This window comes from Dendropsophus ebraccatus, chromosome 9 (genome assembly GCF_027789765.1).
Source record: "Dendropsophus ebraccatus isolate aDenEbr1 chromosome 9, aDenEbr1.pat, whole genome shotgun sequence".
In the NCBI taxonomy this organism is placed as follows: Eukaryota; Metazoa; Chordata; class Amphibia; order Anura; family Hylidae; genus Dendropsophus; species Dendropsophus ebraccatus.
Genome location: NC_091462.1, coordinates 46,765,538 through 46,793,090, shown reverse-complemented (window position 1 = coordinate 46,793,090; position 27,553 = coordinate 46,765,538). Strand labels below are relative to the sequence as shown.

General features: G+C 40.3%; 1 protein-coding gene across 1 annotated transcript in view; it reads left to right on the top strand.

The window, feature by feature from the left end:
• SPAG16 (sperm associated antigen 16) overlaps positions 1-27,553 on the top strand; it is a 666,429-nt gene that overhangs the window by 296,107 nt on the left and 342,769 nt on the right. The window contains exon 11 of the mRNA XM_069983207.1: positions 26,156-26,299. Within this exon, the coding sequence (XP_069839308.1) occupies positions 26,156-26,299 (144 nt within the window). The remainder of the gene's footprint in view (positions 1-26,155; positions 26,300-27,553) is intronic.

The following is a 27,553-nucleotide window of genomic DNA, read 5'->3' as shown; positions in this document are numbered from 1 at the left end:
AGTCTTGTTCCACAGAGTAGTTAGGTTACGACACCCACCATTGTACAAAACCCAAAGTCTTATATCAGTACAAACGTGGACTTGGTCTCTTTTTCATATGAAATAACCTTGGCTGAGTAATTGTACATGGAAATAATGTCATAAAACTACATACTTTAGAATATTGCTGACAAAATAAATGGAAATAAAGGGAACCGGACACAACATGCTCCCAAACCCACCAGCCTTGATTTTTAACTCTCTCTCTCTCTGTTGCGGTATATTGATCAAGGCCAGCAGGGTAGGTATAAACCACCAATGACTCCAACTTTTAGTGATAACTAAAAGTTATCACAGGTTCCCTTTAAAAGGTTGAAGTACATTCATTTTAAAAAGGGAAGGGGGGAATGCAGCACTTTTGACATACAGCGGTAGATACACTACTATTTACACAAGGAACACTTGTTCTGAGTTTTATGGGTGATCAGCTATGAGTGGCAGACCGATCCAGCTTGCAGGTACACAGCCCAGACTTTGGTTCTCTCCCTTTCCTGTGCATCTCACAAGCCCCACCTCCGCTTCCTGTAATTTGTTCTACTCTTTGTTACTAGGGACAGATTTTCCCTGACAACAGGCAATGGGCAACATACAGTGGTACAAAAGAAAACACACCAAGTAGTATATCCACAGGATATGTGATAAGTGTTTGATTGTGGGGGCTCCAAGGGCTGTCACACCTGTTATTTTAATCACTGGGACCCCAGTTTCCACTCAGAATGAAGCAGTGGTATACACATAAACACTCCAAACACTCTCCATGACAGCTGCTGTAAATAGAGCACTTGCAGTACTAAGTTATCTCTAGCAGCTGCCATAGGGAATGAATGGGGTTACGGTGCACACATTGGACTACGTCTCCGTTCTGATCAGAGACTTTGGTCCCTGGTTTTGAAATCATGGTGGTCCCAAATTTCTAAGCGTGAGACGTCTTGAAGTCTGACATTGCATATTATACGACTGTAATAAAATTTATTAGGAGTATGCAGTATATATATAGCGTACACATATAGATCAACATGTTCCTAGCTTTTAATACTCTTCTCTTCCCCATTTTCTTTTATCCCTAACCTTTTCAGGTGATATTTATGAGCAGATTGGTATCTTAGAGCACACGCCTGTCCTGTATAACAGAAAGCTCTGTGATTAGAAGCGGATTAATGAAGGCATGAGAGGAGGTCAGAATTAATTTTGACAGGCAAAAGTCTCAAATCACATTGGCCATCCATCACGGCTTAATGTCTGGATGGTTACTCTAACACAGGTGTACTGTGGCTTCACTGCTCTAGGCGGAGAACGGTTATAGATTTCTGAATGTCAGATGATTAAATCCTGTTTATAAACTGACTTTTTGCTGATAATTTGCGGCTTTCATCTCTCTAGAGGCCTCATATTGGCAATCACTGAGGGTGTCACAGAGTTATTACAAATTAGATGGTTTTGATTACTTAAGAGAGCAATACTAAACCTGCGTTCTAATCTCTTGTTAATGTGTTAGCGACATCATAGTACTTCAGCTTATAACAATGCAGATGCCTTTACTAATCCTTCTCACAGTGGGTTAGAGGGGGTGTAATGGTTCCAGACAAGTTTATTTATTGTATTATTTCTTTTCAAAACTTTCTTTATCAATTTTTTATGATTTTAAAGGAGAAGTCCGTCCAAAATTAATTTTTGATATGTTGTTACTTATTAAAAGTTATACAAATTTCTAATGTACATTAATTATGGGAAATGCACATATTGGGCTATTTCCCTTAATTTAGTAGATCAGGAAGTGTTAGAATTCTCTTAGATCCAGTGACGTCACGACGTAAGGTGTAATTCCTATGGAGAAGTCTATGGGACTTTATTGTTCTATATAGAAGTCTATGGGACTTTATTGTTTCTATGGATTTCTATGTAATGTAATGTAGTGTAGTGTACAGTGCTTTATTGAATGAATACATCTATGGAATACTTTGGGGAGCAAGTGTCCTTGCTCCCCAAAGTATTGCATAAATGTATTCATTCAATACATTAGGATATCATAGTAAGCCCGCCGATCCGCCGCATTCCCGCCGCACGCCCATCCGCCGCATTCCCGCTGATCTGCCATCATCTGCTTATAGTATGAACAGGTGATGGGAGCTGTAGCTTGGTTATGCCACTGCTTATGCCGCCGGGCGCAGAGGGGAGCCTCTCAGTACACAGGAGCGCTCCCCCCTCCTCCTCCTTCTGGGAACCTTCTCCCTATAGCACTGCTGACTCCCCGCCTGGCCGCCGCTCTCCACTCTCATATACCGGCTCCCGATGCTTCCTGGTGTCCGCGCTAAAGCATCGGGAGCCGGTATATGAGAGCGAAGGCCAGGCGGGGAGTCAGCAGTGGTATAGGGAGAGGAGGGGGGAGCGCTCCTGTGTACTGAGCGGCTCCCCCCCTGCGCCCGGCGGTATAAGCAGTGGCATTGCAGGCAAGTAATATCCATTACCCAACTACAGCTCCCATCACCTGTTCATACTATAAGCAGATGATGGGAGCTGTAGTTCAGTGTATATGCGGCAGATCGGCGGGAATGCGGCGGAACGGCGGTCTTGCTGTGATATCCTAATGTATTGAATGAATACATTTATGCAATACTTTAGGGAGCAGGGACACTTGCTCCCCAAAGTATTGCATAGATGTATTCATTCAATAAAGCACTGTACACTACACTACATTACATTACATTACATAGAAATCCATAGAAACAATAAAGTCCCATAGACTTCTATATAGAGAGCGCCCCCTGCTGGACACTCCATAGGAATTACACCTTTCGTCGTGACATCACTGGATCTGAGAGAATTCTAACACTTCCTGATCTACTAAATTAAGGGAAATAGCCCTATATGTGCATTTCCCATAATTAATGTACATTAGAAATTTGTATAACTTTTCATAAGTAACAACATATCAAAAATTAATTCTCCTTTAAGGATTTCAGTTTGCTGTTATTTAATAGTAATCCTCAGGCTTTTATAGTCCTAGTCGTATGATAGTCACAAAAGTCAATACAGTCATATTTGAGTTATTAGATCTAACAAGCCATGAGTCTGTGTGTAGGCAACATTACCAGGAAATATTTTATCCATTGGAAATAAATGATATCTGTCTACTGAAAGAGCTCTTATCCAAAAAGTATATAGGAAAATTGCATGGTATTTCCTAAAGCTCTAATACCCTTTAGAAAAGCTTGGCCGGAGTGCTAGTCAGTTGACATTGTAGACCCAAGTTAACATTATGAGCCCCCACAACTACAGAATGGGTTTATATAAAGCTCCCCCCTTATTATCATGTTAGAGACTATTTCTAAGCATTATGCTTAAAAGGGTTATCCAGCAAAAATCTTTTTCTTTCAGGAACTGTCCAGAGCAGGAGAGGTGTCTAATGGGAATTTACTGCTGCTCTGGACAGTTCCTGTCTTGCACAGAGATGTTAGCAGAGAGCACTGTGCCAGACTGGAAAGAAAACAACATTTCCTGCAGTACCTTGGATTATAAGCATAATTCATTCCGGGACTGTGCTTCTAATCCAAATCCACTCTTAAACCAAAGCAAATTTTTCCATATGAAATGCAGACAATTGGTTCCACACCCCAAAAATAATTATTTTTATTCTGTATAATATGTAGAGCAGATGAAACAATGAGAAACAGCTGAATATGTGATATATATAAGTTACTGTACAGTATAACAATCAGCATGTGGAGTATAATGTATAGTAAGTGCATAAACCTGAAAAACAGCAGCAGTTTGTAGATACAGAATGGAACTGCAGATCCCCATAATGCAGTAGCGTAGTACCACAGGCAAAAATAGAGAAGCATGGATGCTGTCAGAGGCCTTGTGGTCCCATGACAGCAATGGGGAAGGGGTGTGTTCAGCATGGACCAATCAGGAAGTGAGAATCACAGAGCTGTGCAGGAGGACAGTGACAGAAACTTTTAAGTGCAGACACATTATAGCTGGAATGGAGAGGATGGGAAACACAAGGGCAGACAGTGACTGCAGGGAACATGAAGGAATGAGCAGGGCAGATGTGGGCACATAAGTGCAGTACTCTCTGTCCGGAGAGAGAAGGGTTACAGCTATGGAGAGATTACAAGTCCCAGCCTGAAGAGTATTTGCTATGATACTGTGCTGTACACCCCGCTATGCAGACCATGCCCCTCACCCACTCCCCCTCCCACCCAGTACAGGGAGCTCTTAAACCAATGCAATGCTCTTAAACCAAGTTACAATGTTGGAAAAACTGTGAGCTCTTCTTGTAAAACGTTCTTAATCCAAGTTACTCTTAAACCAAGGTACTACTGTATATAACAAATCTGTATGACACCAGTTTCTGACACTAGTTAATTATAATTATTAGAATCATATTCTCACTGGATAACACCTTTAAGAACTATTAAGTGTTCTGGTAATAATTTGTAGGGTCTTACTAGTTGCCTTTAACCATAGATGTACAGTCTTTAGTGTACACAGTTGCTCCATCTATTTCCTCTGATATGAGTAATAGTTTTTCCCGTATGTACTGTAAGCTGCCAGACAGCTCCCTACATTTCTGTCTCCTCACTGTAACATATTTCCGCACTGACAAAGCTGAGCCATGTCTGCTTTTAGTGAATGACGTTTTAGCTGGGAAAAGCAGATTAACATTAATAAGATTCAATTTATCAAACTCTGAAATGCCATTTCCAGTTGATGCAGGAAGAGTCTAGTTCAGCCCGCTTTCCATAAGCATTAGTGAATATCCTTATATGTTTACATCCAGACATTTCCAGCAGCTTCAGGGCCAGAAAGCAGTTTCATTTCAGATCAGAAATAATTAGCAGATTGTGATTTTCATACAAACAGTTCACTATTTGTGCAAAAGTGTGAACCAGCAACGATAAACGTGATTACACTTTATGCACCGGCAGTAATTAGTTTGCATAGACCGCACAAGCTGCTGCTTCTTCATATCATCTGTAATCTGAAATTAAACTGCTTTCTGGCACTGAAGCTGCTGGAAATGTCTGGATTTAAACATATAACGATGTTTACTAATGCTTATGGAAAGCGGGCTGAACTAGACTCTTCTAGCATCAACTGGAAATGGCATTTCGGAGTTTGACAAATTGAGTCCTATTAATGTTAATCTGCTTTTCCCAGCTAAAATGTCATTCACTAGAAGCAGATTTTTTTTTTATTTTAGCTTTGTCAATTCAGGAATGTTTACTGTAAGGCTAGGTTCACATTTGTACATTCCTCACATTCGCTGTATACATTGGCACACCAGCACAGAGTTGTTCTCATTCAGTTCAGTCGTCCAAATGTTAGTCTGCTAGGACTATGAATTCTTTTTCCAAGCATATACTGTAATTTTTCAGGGCTTCAACACAAAACCCCTAACATATTCTCTGTAGTTACAGTATAATGATGGAGGTGAGGCCTGAAGAAGTGCATCACTATGTGAAACAGCTGTGACCCGCACCCCTGCTTGCATGCACTTATATATTTGTACAATGGATTAAATAACTTTTATGTACAAGGGTAGAAGGCGATCTTTCTTTTCTTGCTAGAGGTAGTCCCCCTGAACCTCCGTTTGTGTCTAGAGAAAAGCTATTCTGTTTATTTAACTTTTCCCAGCTTCCAAGTTCAGTCTAGCTTTCAGGTTCTAACAAGGAGGATAAAACTCTTCTCTGTTCCGTCATTCTGATGCAACTACCTGCCCTCGGACTTTCTCATCATTCTCTATCTCTGCTGTACATCACTGGTGTGAGCAGGCACTGAATCTACTGTAGCCAATGGGTCAGCAAAGAAATATAATGTGATTGTGGCAGCATTTAAGAGCAGACATTTCAGCCATGCATCAGTAGGTTCGCTTTCTCTCTGAGCATCAGTGGTGTGCGTCTCCTGTCTAGTAGCTGGTAGCTATCTAGTTGTTTGAAAAGAACATTGACATTGATTTTAAAGAGAGCTGATTACTCACTGACTTCCCAGTTATTGCTGCTGATAGAAGAGACTTCAGAGGAGGACTACAATATTTGCAATAACTTTGCTCTAAAACAACTTCAGGCCACCGTACTGGCCCATTTGGTTATGAGCAAAGGGCCTACAGTATAGCTATCTGTATAATAATATGGATTTGTATTTTGGATATATTTTCTCTTAGAAGCATTGTTATCGTAAAGGGGGCGTTCGAAGTTGAATTGGGGTATTCCCTATGCACAGGATACATTTCAGATGCAGATGTGCAGGTGCTAATAGCTGGGACCCCCTGAGATCTCCAGAACAGGGCCCCAACTCCTTTGTTCTTAGTTTATGGGCGACTCAAGTGTGTTAAATCACCATCTTTTTTTTTTTCTTTACTCTACTTGAACCCCTTGAAAAGCATCTAGATGTATCCATCATGTCCAGGTGCTAGTTCCTTCAACATGGGACATACTAGTCATTGGTACTGCTCAGTGTTTCTTAAACATTGTGGCAGAAGCTTCACTGTAATACCCAGCCAAGCTCCTGCAGCAACTGATTGGATCTGTGTTAACTTTGATCTCATTGGTTTAACCCTGTAGATACCATGGTAAATAGTAACCATGGCATCTAAAGTGATTGACCAAAAGGAGGAAGCTCCCTTTGTCTGTCTGGCCATCGACACCCCACAAAGTATTGTTTACCATGGCAGCCAGTAGTCTGATAAAGGTCCCCAGGTCTGCCAACATTGCCTGCCACTTGTGCTGTGTCAGGGATGTCCTAATAGGCTTTCTGTCAGTGTTCTACTGACAGGTAATAATGCTATGCATGAGTACCTCAATGAGGGTTATCACATTGGATGCCTATCCACAGGATAAGCCATCGATTTCTGAATGGCAGGTTACCAACTCCGGGTACCCCCCGCTAATAAGCTATTTAGCAGAGTCACTGCAGCTCACCTCCTATTAAATTGACTGGGACATGAGGCCCAGTAACCTGTAGCACCCATACCCAGTAGATAGTGTAGGGCTTCCTGCACCATTCTCTGTGTATGGGTGTTGGTGCAGCAGCTCCTGTGAAAAGCTAATTGAGTGGGGTGCCTGGTATCGAACACCTGGATGATCAGACATTGAACGTTTATCCTGTGGATATAAATCCAGAAAACCCCAATAACACTGATTGCTCTAAGGCTATATGTTTCCATATTGCATATACCTTTTGGATTTCACTAGTAGGATTTACAGCTTTTAATCAGCAAGTTTTAATATTCACTTATTAATTCCTCTTTCAATCATTGAAGACAGTATAAAATCCACAATGAAACACAGAGAAACTCTCTGATCATCACTAATGATTTTACTTGCGGGTTTACTAAGCACACTTAGTTTGAACATATCCTAAAAGACTATGGGGGAGATTTATCAAAGGGTTTAAAATTTAGACTGGCGCAAACTGCCCACAGCAACCAATCACAGCTCTTCTTTTCTTTCACCAGATCTGAAAGCTGAGCTGTGATTGGTTGCTGTGGGCAGTTTGCACCAGTCCAAATTTTACACCCTTTGATAAATCTGCCCCTATGTGACTGTCTTTTCTAATCTAGACAGCTCCTGTAACTAGTATGGTCACAGAATACGCTAGCTATTTTTTCCCTTTTGGGTAGGTATGTTAGAGGCACAAAATGTGCCTTGCGGCTGCTGGCTACAAAATACTCTTTATGCAAATATATAATTTATTAGTTTTATATATTTAAAAAGTCTGCACAGCTTTTACCTAAATTTTTTATGTCTTTTGTATTTAACATATACATTTTTTATTAAAACACTGTAGCTGCAGCCTTTCCCAATAATTTTCGAGCGTATCACCCCTCTTTTTTGGAAGCATATATTGGTTGCCATCTGTGTCTGAGTTTAATAGTTTTTGGTTTAGTTTCTATGGTATCACATGGTAAGTTACTTTACTATTCTTCTCAGCTTTATTTAAACATTTAGTAGTTTTTCAAGACCCAATATCATGTCTGCAATCGTCCACAATCCCCTAAAATATGCCCGTAATATATCCGTTTTGCCTTCATAATGTGAATGGCCTAATTGAAATCAATGGGCTCTACATTTGTCCGTAATTGCAGATCTGCAATTACGGACAAACTTACGGAACATGTAAAAAGCAGCAGAAAATCATGCTGACTAGTTGTGTACACATTTTGTTATATCCTGAATAGAAATCTTATTCACCTCTTATTCACCCCTCTAAGACAGTTGTCTGAGCTGTGGGTCTCGGTGACCCCTGATCCATTTATATACACAAAACATAGTCTTTTCTGTTTATTACTGCTGTATTCAGTTACTGAACAGCCCCTGGATGATGCACCTGCCTGTGTTCTTATCTGACATCGAATGATTGTTTTCCATGCCTGGCTTAAGCAGCAGAAATCTGTTCTACCCAGGTGACCATTCCTGGCTTGTTTATGCCGGCATGTTTTTTTTAAAGCTCTTGTCTGTCCAGGATTTTTGATCATTTGGTTCAGTTACTAAGCAGCAGAAAAGAAAATGTACAAAAAACGAAAACAGCTAACCATTATTTCTTCCTGCAGCTCATACCGTCTCTGATGCCATGTGGTGCTTTGTATGGAATTAGTCAGCCAACGTTTGTTGCAAACAATAACATTGGCATTAGCTTCTGTCTGACTGGCGCCTAGTTATACACACAGTTCTGTTAAACCAAGCATGGCATCAATGCGTCTCCTGTTCCCGTTCTGGTGTTTCAATATGTGTAATAATTTTTGATTGGATATTTTCTGTAAATTATGGTTAGTCCAGCACAAGACTAGTATTGGGATATACACATTTTGCTCATTGACTCTTTAAATAAACATTTAGTGAGAAAAGTAGTCATTGACTGTATGTATTGCATGGGTTTTTATATTCTTATGGCTGACGAGGTCTAAACAGTTAATCTGGAAGGCATATGTCACGACCGCTTGAGGCTAATTGTATGCTCCTAGCATGCCAAACAGCAGTGTTGGTTTATTTTAACATCTGTGACATTGAGTGCATATTGGATAGCAGTACTAATGTCCTACTGTGAACCTCACTTACCACTCTCTTTGGTGGTGACTGCATGGTTAACACCGAGGGACATATCTGAAGTGAAGCATTTTTTTTCTATCTTTTCTAGTTGTATATTGATTTCTGCTGCTTTTGAGGCAGTAAGCTCTTGTCATACTGACGTCATGGCTGCCTTTCCACTCCATGACTAGTGGATCAGAGACTTATTAAAGACTTATTGCTTTATAAAGGGTACGAAATAGAGTAAAGTAAACATGCTGGGCTATTATACTGCCACAGAGTTTAAAAAATAAATGAATAAAAGAAACTTATAGGGGCACATTTATTAAGACTGGTATACTTTAACTTATACAGCAGTCTTAAATTAGGCCTTGGCCCCTTATACCAGCCAAATTCACTAAGAGGCACATGCGTCTAAGTGAATTCAGACAGCCATGCGCCCGACCCTGCGCCCACCGCAATAAATCTTCACCTGCTTTCAGCAGGTGTAGATTTTTATCATGGCTTGGGAGAAGGCTACCTCTCCCTGCCTTGTTGTGCCCCCTACTCGCCCATCAGCGAGCAGGATATATGGCAGGAGTACCGAAGGGAGAAGGGGCGAATCTGCGCCTTCCCCCTGGGGTACGCCTCTGGTGCAACAATGAAAAGTCCCCCCCCCCATGTTGAAATTGCTGTCAAACCTACAAGCATAATGTTTAGAGAAAGATTATCTGAGCAGCTTAGTATACATTTTAGTGAAAAAAAGATTTAGTAATTCATTAAAATGAGTAGTAAATTAATTGAAATTTCAGCTTTTAGGACCTAACAGTCAAGTGGGTGGTTCTACTAAGTGACTGACAACCCTCCCTGTTTGATTGCAGAGATATGACTCGTAAACCCAAAACTTAAACCCAAAAAAGGTATAAAAAAAATACAGTATTCTGTATTTTTCCCACATATACAGTAGGTATATCTATCCGTTAAGCTGTCCAAAGTATGAACTGCATTTTAAATATGACAAGTTACCTTTTTTGCTCTAATTTCTTTTTTCCTTCCCATATTAGGCTAGGTTTACACACAGTAAAATAAAAGCTAAATATGGGCGCAATTATCAGTGCAAAGAAAACAGGTGGAAAAAGGACCTATTTTGCAAAATCAGGTCATAAATAATGAGCATTTTTATTATTTAGACAGTCTTAATCAATTCCAGCCAATTTCCCATTTCTCCCTCTGTAACCCTGCTAGATGCTGCTGTCCTGCTGACTGCAGCATCTACAGGGTTAACTGTTGCGATTGGAGTGTGGCTCCGGTCCCAACAGTGGCGGCAGGTGTCCTGCTATGATTGATAGCTGGGTCCAGCCGCAGATGGCACAAACACAGCTTCTGTGCCTGTATTATCTATCTGTGTATAAGTGTACATATAGAGAGAACAGGCAGTCACTGAGCAGGACCACTCACTTGACTATTTAGCCCAGCATGAGCAGTAATTTACATGATTTAGTCACAATATATCTTACACTTTTTCCCACCATGCTAAATATCTGTTCAACCTTTCCTGCTCTATAACATGATGGCAACAGATTGGATTGCATGTTCAAAATGTCATGGTCCCTTTAACTGCCTCATGGCCATGTCACTTGTTATTTATTGAGACCCTGACAATGGTATACTATTATTATATATAAGTGTGTACTCCGAACAAAAACAGTTGTCATCTTCTGTCGGTATCCTTATATTTTGTCCCTATTTATTTTCTGGTTCCCTGCTGCCGCCTTGCACAACCACTTTATTCCTTATAGATAGTAAGCATTTAGTCGAGGCCTTTGCCCCTATATTGAGCTGCACCTCACTATGTTTCTGTATCCTCTAATGCTTTGTACAGTGTTGCCGAATATGTCACTACACCTTCAGCGACACCTCAGTACTGGTGGTTATTTTGGCACTTCATTTCTAGAATGTATTATTAGTTTTAGGCTTCATTGTACTGTTGTCTTTGTGCTTTCAGTCTTTCTATTGTAAATAATTGTGTATGTGTGCCAAGCTTTTGGCTGCTGAATAAGAAATACATAGTTAGTCCAGTAGGTAAAAGCTCTGTGTGGGCTATTAGCCGAGGCAGAGTATTGCCAGAAAATGGGTCTTTTATTATTAAGACATGTAGTCTAAGCCTGATGTGACCCCCTCCAAAACACACTCATTGAACAAGGAGCAGAGGTGAGGAAATAGGAGCCACTGCCAGAGAACGCATTTCTTTCTTCTGTCACTATCCATTTCCATAATACTTGTCATGTAATGTAAAATGAGCTGTCTCCTGAACACATGGCTGTAGAGCGCTCGGTGCATGGATGCATGGAAAGCCTTTCATTCTCAACTATACTCTGTACAGCTAAGATAAAAACCTTGCATATTAAAGGCTTTTCTGCATATTTAACTTGAAAGTTTTTGCAAATCTGTTTTGATCCTATACCATCACAGTTCAGACCTTTCCTTTTCCTAATCCTACAATGATAATAATATATTCTGCAGCTCTGTGCTGCAGTACGCTATGTAATACACACACATACAGTAGACGGCTGCATAGCGCGGCTGAAAAATAACATGCTGGCCCAGATTTATCAACATGCTGGAAGCTCCCGCTGTCTGATTATTCCCACAGCAACCAATCACAGCTCAGGTTTATCTTACCAGAGCTTTTTGAGATTTTAAGACGTGATGAAAATGAAAGGGGTAGGGGTGCACTTTAAATTTGCATTTGAACATTCATAAGGCAACACTGAATATGTGCTATAAAGGAAGAAAATTTGGTCCTTCCTAATGTCCTCCCACAATCAGTAGTTTTTCAGGATCGTTAGTCGTTGTCTGCAATCTGCAAGACTATTTGTCTGAAGCACATCCGTAATCTGTATCTTTTACGGATCCAGAAAAAAAAATGGGATAGTGATTAAATAAAGGTGATCCATATTTTTTGTGCATGTTACGGACGTTTCTTTCATTAAAAATACATATCCACAAAACATAAGGATGCCCCCATTGACAGTTATGCGTAAATCTGTGCTGTATTTATGGCCTGTACTAGGACATGTTCTATTTTTTTGCTGCATGGATTGCAGATCTGTAAGACTACAGACAGTGTTTATAGATGAATAGAAAGTCCTTTTAGATGGGCAGACTGTTGCCGTATACGCGTGCTTAGTAGTATACGCCCGCTTGCCGTCTCCATTAGCTGCGTGATGTTGCTTGGCCTTTAGGCGCCATTGATTGGTAACTCTATGGGAGTATGGTTTTGGCCGCATGCATGACTGCACAAGCTGTGGTTGAATCTTTCATCTGACTTTTTGCGTACATTGTTATTAGCTGCTCATGCACTTTTTTCATAGGGTGATATTTGGCTGACTAATGATTTTTAGTGCTTCATGACCCCAGTTATAAGTCAAAGAATGGACGTTCATTTGCTGATAACTGGCTCATTTCCATGGGGCAGTGATTTACCCAGTCATAAAATGATGAGGGCCTCACATGCGGGCCCTTAGTAATTCCCGCCAGCGTACGCCCACTCTGAATTTTTGTTATGGCGTATGGTTCAGACCTCGCTGACATAGATTCTTCGCTTACAGCTGCAAATTGTTATAAATGCAGCATTTGGGAGATTGGGGAGATTGTCTCAGACAGTCATAAATTGCTGTTTGTACAAAATGTGGTCACTTTTTGCCAGCTCTGCGTCGGGCGCAGCCATGATAAATTTCCCCCAGGGTGTTTTTCTACACTGTGCGTAAACTCACAAGCTGCTGGATTGCGGCATCCCTATTTTTCTCCCTCACACATATTAGTTTAGATTATGTTGGTTGTGAATATTATAGTTATCTATGTGACATTCTGATATAAATGTAAACTGTTATTCTGTATAACTGTTCTTCTATCTACAGTCACAAAAGTCAGTATTTAATGTTTGATCAGGTTCTTGTCATTATAAGTGAGCTCGGATAACTCCGAACCTCTCCATCTCCCAGCATCGCACATGCAGATTAGCAGTGTCAGTCTAAATCAAAACACAATGGCCCCATCACTGTCACAAGGAGCAATAGATGTTCACCACTTGCTGGTAAACTAATATCTTATAGTTCTGTGACACCTTGATGGAAGGGACATTATTCCATGCTAAATAGGCTTCTCCAGGAATCCCGAGCAGACACCGTGCCAAGGTTAATGCAACGATAGATGAGGGAGAAATACTGCTGTGGGCGCAGCTTGCAAATAAAAGGCATACCAACGCATTTCAAATGCTCAAGGTTTGCTGTCTGTATCCAGACACTGTAGGAAATGAGAAACATTTACAGCTTGTTTTGGTTCTATTAAATATACATTGGAGAAATGTAGCAGCTGTATGTGGCATTAACTTTTTGTGCCACAAAAAAGAAGGTTAAACAGGTAAACACAGACTGCACATCCAAATTTAAAGTAAAAAACCATGTGGAACAACACGTGGGGCAGTCTTCTCCCCACTTACCCCGTAGAGCAGTAACTATGGTTTGCCTTTGCATTTGATAGGTCAGTCGTCATGGTGGCTCCCTTTCATATACTATGTTGCTTTTGTTTTTTAGGGACTTATTGGTTGGCAACTACTGTGTCTTTATACATTTTTGATGTTGTCATGCTTTTACCGCTCTCTTACATACTACATGGAGGGGAGTGGGAGTGTCAGTAATAAAAGTATTGTTTGTTTTTTTTCTCCCACCTGGTTTGGATGAGCAGTCTGTGTATACCTATACTTTCTCTTTTGTGGCATGTTGTGTATTTATAAGCAGGATGACTAGCAGTCTGGTGACTATTTGTGGTGCCCGCCACCCTCCTAGTAATTGCATTAAGGGTTTTGTTACATGAAACGATTATAGACTGTTCCGGCCGACAATTGTTACGTGTATTTGCTTATGTTAAAAGGCAATAATCAGCCAACATTCACTATGTCGGCTAATTGTTGTTTTTCAGCATGTTCTAAAGTTACAATGATAGCAACTGTCTGCTGGCCGTTGCCCTTTGTATTAGGAGCGACAGCAGACCGCCGTTCTCCTCTATGGGCCACCCAGAAAATCTAAGGGCCCCCTGCTCCTCCCGGCTTGATGTCTGTACATGTAATAGCACAGACAGTTAGCGGGGAACAAGGAGGAAGCGATTGCATATCAGACAGGTCGGCGGTCAATTCCTCTTCAATATCGGCTGTGTAATAGGGCCATAACTCTTTGTGCACTGTTTTAACTTCCTGTTACAGGAACATTTTGTAGTAGTTTCTGATGTATACTTTCTGCCAATACTGAGCTTTGCAGTACTTTGAGCAGCACAAAAAGTTTTGTTGTTTTTCTAGTAAAACCAATTGTGTCCACATTATGCCTGCATAATCTTATGTAGATCAGCAAGAGCTTTAGGAGTGCTAATAACTCTAGTGCCAACACTATGTAGACTTCTGCACTTTGGAGAAAAATTTGGCTGCTTAGTTGAGTAGCGCTGTAGTTAGATACAGAGCAGTACTATTTTTTTTTTACTGCACATAACAGAAAAAAAAAATCCCTCTACTAAAGCTATGTCAATTGATATTCGCAACCTTGTTCAACCTGACATTTTCATCTCTGATAGCGTTTTATTTATTTACAGCCTACTTGCACTTTCAGGGGACTATTCAGGACATACTATTGTCTAAACACAAGGAGTAGCTTTATTATATAACTTGTTTGGCATTTTCTTTAGTTTTCTTCTCTATAGTCTCCATCTTTAATTTTTGGTTGTCCCTGAGCTAGAGTGGAGACTAGCTAATATGATGTCTCCAAAATGCAGCACACACAGAAGCAGATATACTTCCCCATATATCTGTCTAGATTACCATATTAGAAGCAGTAGCAGCATGGAGGAAATTTTAGAGCAGCACAGAGCTGTGTGAGATGTGAGTCATGCACAGAGGTGAGGCACAGCACCTACTAGAGGTTTAAGCAGCTCTCCTTCTAAGAACAACTGTTACCTCATCCCTCAGTGAGCCAATCTGTCTTAAGATGGGCTTTAGCAGTTTGCACTGTGGATGGAGGTAAGAGGAGGACAAGGAATGGAGACTGATAAATGGAAAAAGAGGAATTAAGGGACTTGAAAAAGAATCTGAATGTCTTGATGAAGCTAACTTAATACTTATATGTGTAGAACATCGTAACCTAGATTCCTTATAGCTCACTCAAACCTCATTAATGTGTTTTTCCATTGGCGGAATTTAAATGTACTTGTAAATGTATATATAATAATAAAAGCTTCAGCTTTCATTATTCTTAAGGTAATATTTTCTTGCTGCATCAGAAAGTGTCTGTTGTAGTTTATAGTTTCCTAATGTAAATGGACTTTACATTAAGAGCATTTTATTTATCATAAAAAAATCTTCCATTTAGTCAGGTTTGCACCAGACAACACAGCGGCAGAGCTGTAAGGCATCGACGCCAGAAAAAATGGTGCAGCCAGCAGCTTTACTTTCCATCCAAGCAAAACCTTGGGAACAGCCTCAAATTTATTTTCTTCAATTCAGTTTATTTATTCATTTCTTTAGCAGTGTCTAATAACATTTCAAGGTTTCAGTTCCATAGTTGGTTCGCAGTTGGGACCAAATCAATGTCTCTAGTAGCCCTCTATTTGGAAATAGTGTTAAAATAGCAGCATGATACTAGGTATAAATAATACTGCCCATAATAAGCCAGATGGACAATGCCTTGCTGTTCAGTAGTTATATTTTACCTAGATGTCACTATCAAACAACACCTAATTATTAACACCAAAGTGTCCAAAGAATAATGTTGTGCAGTGTTCTGTCAATCGTCATAATTGTAACACAACAGGAAGAAGCCCCCTGCTGCATGATAAGTGTCTCATCAGTAAAAGCTCCCTACACTGCATGAGTGCTCTCCGGAATCTAGATGTCTGTTTAGGGTTGACTGGTGTGCAAGCTGACTAATGAAATCTACATAATTTCAATGTTGTAGTGAGGAGAAATAAAGACTGTTGTACAGTTTACGTCTTTTTTTTTTTTTTTTTTTTTTTAATCTAACATTATACTCTACCCTTGCTTAAATCTAGGCCCCAACTCCTCACTGACTGCTAGTCTTGTAAAAGATCCAAGTCAAGTAACACTATCTGTAAACTATACCGGTACCCCATAAATATCTTTTAAATGTGACAGTGATGCCACTACTGCAGATAAAGATTTCTTTATCTTTATGGCGCTAACTTATTTTGTGGCCCTTTAGTCCAGTCAAATCAGTCCCAGTCCCCATTGGGACTCTAGGGCTCACTATCTAAATTCACATATCTGCATGTTTTAGATGTGGGAGGAAACCAGAATACCCAGAGGAAGCCCACACAAACATATTGATAAAATAAAACAGGTCCAAAGAAGGGCTACAAATATAGTGGATGGTTGGAGGCATAAGATTTGTGAATCTAAATCTGTATAGTCTAGAGGAAAGAAGGGAAAGGGAGAACATTATCAAAACATTAAAATATGATTCAATAAGGTTCAAGAGGGAAGTATTTTTAAAGTAAATTCCAATTCAATAAGTGATTTTTTTTTGTTAAACTACCTTGTTGACGTCGGTGCAGAGATCCCAGTGGTGTATACAGTGGGCCGAAGTGCACATGAAGACACCAGCACAGGGGATCTCTGTGCTGGTGCCGATTTGGTGTGTACAAGAAAAACAATCACTAAGCAAATGTTACATAGAAACATAGAAGATCATCGGCAGAAAAAGACCACTTGGTCCATCTAGTCTGCCTTTTTAGTATTTCCTTTCTTATTATCCTAGGATAGATAAATGTTTATCCCAGACAGATGTGGTCTTACTATAGCTCTATACAGCGGGATCACAATCTCCCTCTTTGTACTGGTTACACCTCTAGCTATACAGCCCAGCATATGAATAGCTTTCTCTACCACCTGGTTGCACTGTGACTTATTTTAAGGCTGTCCAAAATCACTACCCCTGAATCCTTCTCTTCTGAAATCTTTGTCAACACAGAACTGCCAATATAATATTCAGATAGAGGATTCCTCCTCCTCAAGTGCATTATTTTACATTTGAAAACATTGAACTGCAGTTTCCATTGTTTGGAACACTTATCTAGCAAAGCTAAACCATTTTCCATATTACTGACACCTCCAAGAATATCAACCGCACCACACGCTTTTGTGTCATCCACAAACTGACAAACCTAACCTACCAATCCTTCTCCTATGTCACTTGCAAACATATAAAAAGGCTAGTACCCAGAACAGACCATTGTGGCCACCACTTGTGCCATATTTGTTTTAATTAAAAAAAAAAAAAAAAAAGAACTCAAGAACGAGGGATTACATTCTGGGGTTAATTGGAGGAAACAACACATAGAAATATGACTTTACTAAAAGAGTAGTAAATGCTTGAAACAAACATTCAGCAGATGTGGTTGGTAAAACTGGTGGTTATTTTCTGCTGGCAATCATCTATGTTTTGTTGTTGATACATAGAATATAATGAAATGAATAAATTGCAATATTGCTTTAAATACAGACCCATCCATGACCTAAATTTTCATAGACACTGAGTGGGTTTGTACTAGACCTCCTCAAAATAATTTACCCAGCCTGTATATGTCACAGAATGTAGCGGAGCAAAGCCTTGAGATGAGATTGTGGCATCTACCGAGTTAAACTAATTGGGCACTATGGCAGTACATTACAAATAATAATGGCATTTGTGTTACAGTAGACTGCGTGGAGATGAAGCGGCTAAACAAATATTCATCAACGAGCCACATGCTGTTTGATTAGTCTCAGAGTTCTTGGGTTTTTGAAAGAATTGTGTAATGAGGTTCCAGCACCTTGGGGGGCTTCTTGCAATACATACAGCTCAGTAATAGGGCAGTCTTTAGTCTTTCCAACTTTTCAGTTCATTATTTTCATCCAGAAACCCACAGTAAATGTTAAAAAAAAGGATCTGGTTACTTTAGAAACTATGAAACAACAGCTAGGTAAATGTAATAGTGTCATGACTAATGTGCAAATTTCTATGTTCTGTAAGTTATAAAGCACTATAGACATTTTTCTCCCTTGTTCCCTGATGGAATACAAGATTTGTACGATTGATGTGCTGAGAGCGGGGTATGTGGAAATAGAAGCGTACCAATGTTGCTTTGGCCCTCTCTTTGAATGTTAAACTGAAATGGAAAGGAGCTGTGTTATAACTACGGAGAGTTATAGTCTTATTTGTTTTCCTGTACTCTAACCAACAAGTGTCTGCACCTTCATACCTGGTACAGAGATGATAGATTCTCTTTAACATATGAGTGTTGGAATAAGCAGATCCTATGGTGTCAATCTGCTTTCAGAGGAACCTGGTTGTAAGTGTTACGTTTCCCTACAGCGCCACCACAGGAAATTTTAAGCATTACACTGTGTTCATTGAGATCAGTGAGCTTTTTAAGATACACATGTTGGTTTCTAAATGTAATAATACTTCTAGACCAGACAGTTTTCTTCAAGAGAGTTTGTGCTTGTTGTAACGTGAACAATATATTATAAGGCTATGTTCACACTACGTAAAAGTACAGGCCGTTGTTGCCATCGCCAACAACGGCTGTACTTTGAACGGTGTGAAACACAGTCTGTCCTTCTATGGGATCCCGGCCGGAGTGTATACACATTGTATACGCTCCGGCCGGGATCCCATGTGGTGCCGCAAAGAACAGACATGTCAGTGAATTGCGGCCGCAGAAAGCCCTTTCAGTTCACACAATGAAGCGAGCAAGCTTGCTTCATTGTGTGCTGTGTGAAGAACACTGCGGCCGGGAAGATCATCCGGTCGGTACTTAAGTACCAACCGGAATGATCTTTGCAGAGACCGGCTGTTCTGTGACCCGGCCGGGTCATAGAACGGCCGGTCTCTTAAGTAGTGGGAACATAGCCTAAAACAGGAGGGAGTAAATGAAAACTCTTCTTTGGTGCCGTGCTTTATTGCTCCTGCAGCAGATTCCTGTTGATATTTACCCTTAACCCCTTAAGGACAGAGCCAATTTCGATTTTTGCGTTTTTGTTTTTTCCTCCTTGTGCTTAAAAGGCCATAGCACTTGCATTTTTACACCTAGAAACCCGCATGAGCCCTTATTTTTTGTGTCACTAATTGTACTTTGCAATGACAGGCTGAATTTTTGCATAAAGTACACTGCGAAACCAGAAAAAAATTCAAAGTGTGGTGAAATTGAAAAAAACAAACAAAAGCATTTTGTTTATTTGGGGGAAATGTGTTTTTACGCCATTCGCCCTGGGGTAAAACTGACTTGTTATACATGTTCCTCAAGTCGTTAGGATTAAAACGATATGTAACATGTATAACTTGTCAACAAATATACGTCACTTAAAATCGCTCCATTCCCAGGCTTATAGCGCTTTTATCCTTTGGTCTATGGGGCTGTGGGAGGTGTCATTTTTTGCGCCATGATGTGTTCTTTCTATCGGTACCTTGATATACGCATATACGACTTTTTGATCGCTTTTTATTACAATTTTTCTGGATTTGATGCGACAAAAAATGCGCAATTTAGCACTTTGGGATTTTTTTGCGCTGACGCCGTTTACCGTGCGAGATCAGGAATGTGATTAATAGTTCAGGCGATTACGCACGAGGCGATAGCAAACATGTTTATTTATTTGTTTACTTTTATTAATAACCTGGGAAAAGGGGGGTGATTCAGACTTTTATTAGGGGAGGGGGCTTTTTTACAACACTTTTTTTTTTTTTACTTTTACACTTATACTAGAAGCCCCCCTGGGGGACTTCTAGTATAAGTGCTTTGATCTCTCATAGATATCTCTGCAGCATAGATATGCTGCAGAGATCCATAACATAGGCACTCGTTTACTTCCGGCTGCTGCAGCCGGAAGTAAACGAGTGCTGAGCCGGGGACGGCGCCATCTTGGAGCGGTCCCTGGCCGATAACATCCCGGAGGAGCGATCTCCCCACTAGACACCAGGGATGACGCTGCGTCCGGTAATCGGATGCAGCTGTCAACTTTGACAGCTGCATCTGATTACTGTATTAGCGGGCACGGCGATCGGACCGTGCCCGCTAATACCTGCGGTCCCGGGCTACAAGCGGCACCCGGGACTGCCGCGCGGCCCCGCTCTGAACGTCCCTAACGGCATCAGGGCGTAAATATACGCCCTATGTCGTTAAGTGGTTAATATACAGTATATTCCCTCCATATGAGACTAATTTTTAACCCATGAAAATCTTCTCCAGAGTCAGGGGTCGTATTATACACCGGGTGTCGTCTTATAGGGCAGGTGCTGAAAAACTTAGGAACCGGACTGGAAAACTGTATGAGAGAATACCGCAGACTTCCTTAACCACTATAAATAAATCCACTCAAGAGACGGTTATGGGAAAATTTTAAAGGCCAAAAGGCCTATGTTTATTAAAACTTCAAAAATATATTGAAACTTTAAAAATAACTTTATTTAATAACTGAAATACAATTAGACCAGTCAGCTTGCTCAGGCTACAATTAAATAATTAAGAAATATAAATAGTATTGGTCACGCCTGTTTCTAAACTGAACAGCTCACCCCACACACGACTGAACTAAACATAAAGAAAATAAAGAAAAAAGAAAAGAGGTGAACCCTTGGGACGGCGGGCGGGCAGCTCACTAGCTCTGTCTGCCTGAGCAACCCCTATTTTATACCTCCACTAATCCTACCTTCCACTATTCCCGATAGCCTATCATAATCCTGTATCTGGGTAACACTTCATTACATATCCCCCAGATACAAACTTTCTATTGGCTATTCTTCTAACCTATCCCAATCCTGCACACCTCAGCTTTAAGGGCCCTATTCCACCGGACAATTATTGTTTGCATAATCGTTAAGGATTAACGATCTCAAATGACCGCTATTGCGAAAGACGTTCCACTTATTTCCATGGAACGATAATCGTTACTTATGATCGTATTTGCGATAGTTTTTTTTCCGCTATTTCTTCGCTATTGTGTTCGTATCTACTGCGAACGACCGAACGACGTCTTATTCACGTCTTACTGCAAACGATTTGCGAACGATTGCGATTTCTCGTTCGGTCGTTAATCGTTAACTGCATTTCAATCGAACGATTATCAATAAGATTCGAATGATTTAACGATAATCTGAATGATAATTGTCAGGTGGAATAGGGCCCTAAGTCTTCAGCTTTTACACTCACTAAAACCATGTTAACCCCTTCCTCCCCTGCTGCCTATTCTCTCATGTATCCCTTCCCTAATGGTCCAGGGCTGCCATTCGCCGCATACGGTGGGGGAGCTAAAAAATATCCACTTCCCCGCTGTATGCAGCGATTATATGAAGGGCAGAGAAAGCTTCAGGCGTTTAGGGTATGAAAAAGAGGTACGGTAGAGTGGTACTGTGCCCAAAAAAAACACACCTCTTTCACCCATCTGGCCCACCCTTTTGTTCTACCGGTATTACTGTACCTCCTTCCCTGCCTTTCAGATCTTGCTGCTGTCTGATGTTTTTTAATTAATTTTAATTTGGCGTGTGTTGGAACAGGGGTAGTCTTATACAGCGAGTATATTCCAAACTCTATATTTTAACTGGAAAAGTTGGGGGTCATCTATTACACCCAGTTGTTTTATATGCCGGAAAAGAACAGTACTTATTATTACTAAAATAAATAAATAAATAAATAAATGACCAGCCTTGATGTGGCTTTCATTGCAGAATATACATTTGCACATAATACTAACATGACATATGTAAAAAGACCTGCTACTACGTGTATCTATCATTTCATGGTGTTGTCAAGGACAGGTGAAGAATTTTGATGTAACTCAAGTGCCATTTTTTTTTCTTTTTCGGCACATTCTAATTTCCTAGTTACTTTCCTCTCTGTTACAGACGTATAGATAGCTCTGTAATGGAGCCTGATGAATGGCTATGATAAAGCACACAGAAGCCAGCCAGGTGTCTCAGCTAGATAGCTCTCATCAGCCAGAGACACTCTCAAGGAATCTCTGCACGATTCCCAACATATCTGATATCTCTGTTGGAAACGCAAAAGCAAGGCAATTTGCAACAAAGGATCGGATGCATTTTAGTGCCCGAAGTCAGACGAGCATTGAGTTTTGAAGTTATTGTTGTCGTGGGGAGAGACCCGAGGGAACAAAATGATGAGAACATTCAGCCAATCATTTGCGATATGGAAACACCAGGGAGAGAATTGACTAGGAAAAAGAAACACAATTCATAATTCTTTCGATAGGAGCTCATGCCAAACAGCAGCAAATTGTGAAAATGACAGTGATTAGGGCTTATTTTAACAGCAGAAAAGTTCCTAGTGTTATTTTAACTCTGAAGCTGCCGCAGAAGATGATCTTTAAAATGTGCTCGTATTTTGAGGTCTTGATTCACCTAGTTCCATATAGCAAATATTATCAACCTTGTATTGTAAAGATGTTTTATGTAAATCAATATAAAAAAAAGATCAATACCTAAATGTTCAGCCGTTAGATCTTTAAACATCATGAAGGTAAAATTATACAACCCCCACACATCAGTGACATATATTGCATTCCCCGGTGTGTACTGTATGCATATATATATATATATATATATATACAGTATATAGTGGTGCCTTGGATTACGAGCATAATTAATTCCAGGACTGTGCTTGTAATCCAAATCCATTCTTAAAGTGACACTGTCACCTCCTTTTTGCATTCTGACATCTCTACACATGTGTAAAGGATAAATTTAGCGGTTTTCATACCCTATTTTATATCATACGTCATGGTGTTTGTTCAAGTAAAGTCATATTTTATCAACTGCAGATTGTGTTAAGTGGGCGGGGCCTCGTGGCATTATCACCACTTAGCCCCGCCCACAACAACACCGTTGGACCCGCCCCCTCGCCGGCCATTGGAACAGGCTGGCCGAAAGGTCTAGACCCCACCTCCTTTACATCGGCCAACCAATGGGTGTCAAGGGGGCGGGACCAACTGTGACATTGTGGGTGGAGCGAAGTGGTTCTAATGCCGCGAGGCCACGCCCACTTAATACAATCTGCAGTTGATAAAAGGACACTTTTTACTTGAACAAGCACCATGACATATGTTATGAAATAAGGTATGAAAACCGCTAAATTTACCCTTTACACCTGTGTAGAGATGTCAGAATGCAAAAAGGGGGTGACAGTGTCACTTTAAACCAGACCAAATTTTCCCATAAGAAATCATAGAAATGCAGACAGTTGGTTCCCAGCCCCAAAATAAAGATTTATTATTCTGAATAACATGTAAAACAAATGAAACAAACATCCAGAAACAGCAGAATGTGTGATATTATAAGTTACTGTACAGGAATGGAAAGAATGGGGACAGATGTGGGCACATACATGCAGCACTCTCTGTCTGGGGAGAGAGGGGTTACAGTTATGGAGAGATTACCTCCACAGTCCTGTCCCCTGATGCAAGCCCTAGCCTGAAGTGGATCTGCTATGATTTGAAGGTGAGGGAGACTTCCTGGGTCAGAGTACAGTGCTGTAGACTATACTATGCAGACCATGCCGCTCCTTAACTCGCGCTCCCACCCAGTACAGGGAGCTCTTAAACCAAAGAAATGCTCTCAAACCAAGTCACAATTTTGATAAACTGTAAGCTCTTAAACCAAGTTACTTTACTCTTAAACCAAGGTACCACTATATATATATATATATATATATATATATATATATATATACACTTTTGTTTAATTTTCCATTCTGCCCGTTCCTTTAGTCACAGATCACTAAACAAAAAGATTTTCTTCTCTGTTAGTTACCATTTTCCTATTTCTTTTGATTTCTCTCCTTGTCATGTGTTTAACTATGGCAGTGCTAAAGGTTATGGAGCCAAGAAACTCCCAGTGCACGAATGTTTTTTATTTTGTATGAAAAATATTTAATATCTAAATAGGCATTTCTACTATTTAGGTTACTATGTGGCTTCACCTTTTGCTAGACAGCCCATTTGTGATTTCATTTTGATGCCCTTTAAATACTAGGAAAGACACTGCTTTTATAGTTATTTTACCCCTTTATCTGGGCTTACCTTGTTTACCAATTTTTATGCCCATTTTTTCCAGTATCTCAAACTGTTGCTCAGTCTATTATCAGGAAGAGGCACTCGTAAATCCAGAATATCCAATCAGGATTTGGTCCTGTCAAGGTCGCTGTAGTAAAACATTGCACAAAGTGAAGTGTAAAAATTTGTACATCAGTCACTAGTTAGTACAATTTCAAAGCTTTAGGATGATGACACAGTGAACTAGAAACATAGTACTCAGTGTGAGTTTTTAGGAAGTTTGATTAGTCTGGGTCATTCACTTGCTAATAGCAACTTCATGGTTCCTTATTTCTAAAAAGCAGTGCATATTGGATAAGATAAGTTGCCCATAGCAACCAATACAATACTAGTTTTTGATTTGCACTTTTTATTTTTGTGCCATTGAAAAACCATATGTCACAAGTTAAATCTACTGTATTTCCTTTGGTTTTAAGTTACCTTTGTGTCTACAAATGTCCTAGGAGCACTTTGTGGCCCATCCTTGCCTGTTGTAATGTAGGAGAAACAGATTACTGATCTCAGGAAAACCAGCCAAAGATAACACCTTCGGCTGCTGGTTAAAGCGCTCAGTGAAATCCTGGGTGCATTGCCCCCTGGGAAACATGAATATGCAAGAAGAACCTGTGGAGCCTCATTTAAGAGTCTCCAAACACTAGCCAGATGTTCCTCCGGGAAGGGTCCAGCCAAGAGGTGGCTCCTGTCGGGAAACCACCAAAACCACCCTGGTCGTTACATTGACTTATAGGGCCACTTAATATGGTGCTTTTGGGGGTTCCCGACAGGAGACGCTCCTCAGCTGGGCCCTTCCCGGGGGGGATATCTGGCTAGTCCTGTGTTTCAAAACTCTTAAATTAGGCTCCACAGGTTCTTATATTCATGTTTCCCAATGGGCAATGCACCTAGGTTTTCACTGCCGAGTGGATTCTAAAGTGATAGTTGCCAGAGACCCAGGGTAGGTTTGTACATGTAGCCTTTTTTTTTAATAAAGAGGGTATCCTTTATTTTAAGCTTTTGAGGGATACTGGAATATCCCTTTAATTTGAACTGTAAGGCTTTATGGCTTCCCAGTGTTACATGCAAGTTTGGTATACTTGTGAGTTTACCGTTGTTGTGCGTTGTGAGTGACCGTGTATACAGATTTTTATAATCCTTGTAATTTGTCCTATAAGAAAACATTCAAGTTCTGTTCCATTCTTGGTAATGTACAGTACAAGTGTTGCAGTAAAGTGACAGTCATATAAAGAGGTTATCCAGAGAGCAGAAAAGGTCCTACCTCTGTTACTCTCTGCTCTCTCTTATGGTATGTGCACACTGCTTAAAACAGATGGAAAGTCCGTTGCGTAATCCGCCGCTCACGACTGCAGCGGGCGTGCGCTTCTCCGCCCATGTCATAGACTCCATTCTGTGCACGGGCGGATTCCTTCCTCCGTCCAAAGAACAAACTTGATCATTCTTGGAGTCTGACACGGGCGGAGACGCGAGCGGCAGATTACGCAATGGACTTTCTGTCTGTTATAAGAAGTGTGCACTTACCATCTCTCTCTCTTCCTCCATCTGCCCACCTGTGCTGTTAACATCCGCAGATGAGAGCATGTTGGGGTCTACCCAATATTACTGATGTGGTGACTTTGGGAAGCAATTGGACATTGCATGTTGGTGTGGTTTTGCTCGCAACAATTTCCCCTCCCCCTCTCATTTGCAGACGTTATAGGGGGGAAGTGGAGCGCCAGAGAGCAGAAGTAGTAGGACCTTTTTTGCTCTCTCAATAACTCCTTTAAAGCCATTCCATGACAAACATTCCTTTATAGCTACAGCCATACATACTGTACTACTTATATCAGTATGCATAGACTATATAATGTGTGTGGTTATAAAGCTAAAAGCTTTTAGTAATGGTTAGAACCAGTTGTCTGCTTCTGCTTGCTAAATTGATACCTATGTCCCTCAATTTGTTTTATAGTTTGGCCTTGCACCCTCGTAAAGAAATCTTGGTTACCGCCAGTGATGACCGTCTTTGGAAGATGTGGTCCATTCCCAGTGGAGAGATCATCATGACTGGTGAAGGACACTCCGATTGGCTTTCTGGCTGCTGCTTCAATCCAAAGTAAGTGAATCTGTTTACCCTAATACATGGTGGCAACATCTAAATGATATTTATGGTTCATTCTCAACAGGAATAGCCAAAATGCAATTTTTTTGGTCATCAACACAATGTAATGTAGTGTCATGAGGGTGAAAGTATAGAGCAAATAAGAAAGTGCTTTAGAAGTCAAACAGAATGTATAATATATAGACAACAAGTTGAAATCTATTTACAGCTGAATTCTGTTGGTAATGGTCGAGGGGAAAGCAGTACATTTCATCTGCATAGTTCACTGTTCCTGTATCGAGTCTCCGACAAGTCAGCTCCTTTCAAGGTTAGCCAAAACTTTGTTTTTAATGACAATGTTCTGTGTGCTTTGTAACAAGCAGATGAAAACATTGTGATGTCCAAAAACTTGCTCGCTGGGTAACCCAAAACCCACTTTACGGATTAATGATAATAATATGAAATGTTTGTTTCTACGGCCTTTGTGTGTGAGAGGCAGCAAGTACTGTGATGTTAATTGGGTTTTCTAGTGGATGATATATCAGGAGATCAGCACAGACATGATCCATTAGCAACCAGTCGTAATGCTTGAAGTCCTTTCTGCCCTCAATAATCCCCGGTAACCTTCACGCCACATAGTCTTACTATCGTCTCACAGAGGTATTTACCACCTATATTGACTCAATCAGTGTAAAATATACAAAAGCAAAGAAAATTTATCGCACGTTGGTGTATAAACACGGTTTTACCACCCGTCCCTTCTTTTATCAGCGAGATGAAATACTGTGTTTGAGAACAGTTGGAAAATAAAACACTGCTCGTTGAAGAGAATGTTAATCAGATTTTGCTAATACATTGTTTCCATGGTGTCCAGGGACCATAGTACACAGAGAGCCAGGGAAAAATTTTCTCATTAGTGGGCAGTGTGTAATCCTTACAAGTAGCATGATACTGTGCTCTTTAATTATGAGAAGAAGATCTAAACAGTTCTATTGCTTCATGTGTAATGCAAAGAAAGAAAATGTCAATTTCATCTTTTCCAATATCTGTTGACTTATGCATATGGATTTGTGAAAATATAGTTTTATGTTTATTTTTTTCTCCATACTTTTTATTCTTTAAACAGAATTAATTAAAGTTAATGTTAATTCATCAGATCATTTATGTGCTCTCTGTGAAAAGGGGGTGGCCAGCCTGTCTGTGACACTTAAATCCAGACAAAACACAACTACGCGTGGGAAGTGATCCATTTTTAGCCACTAGGTGATG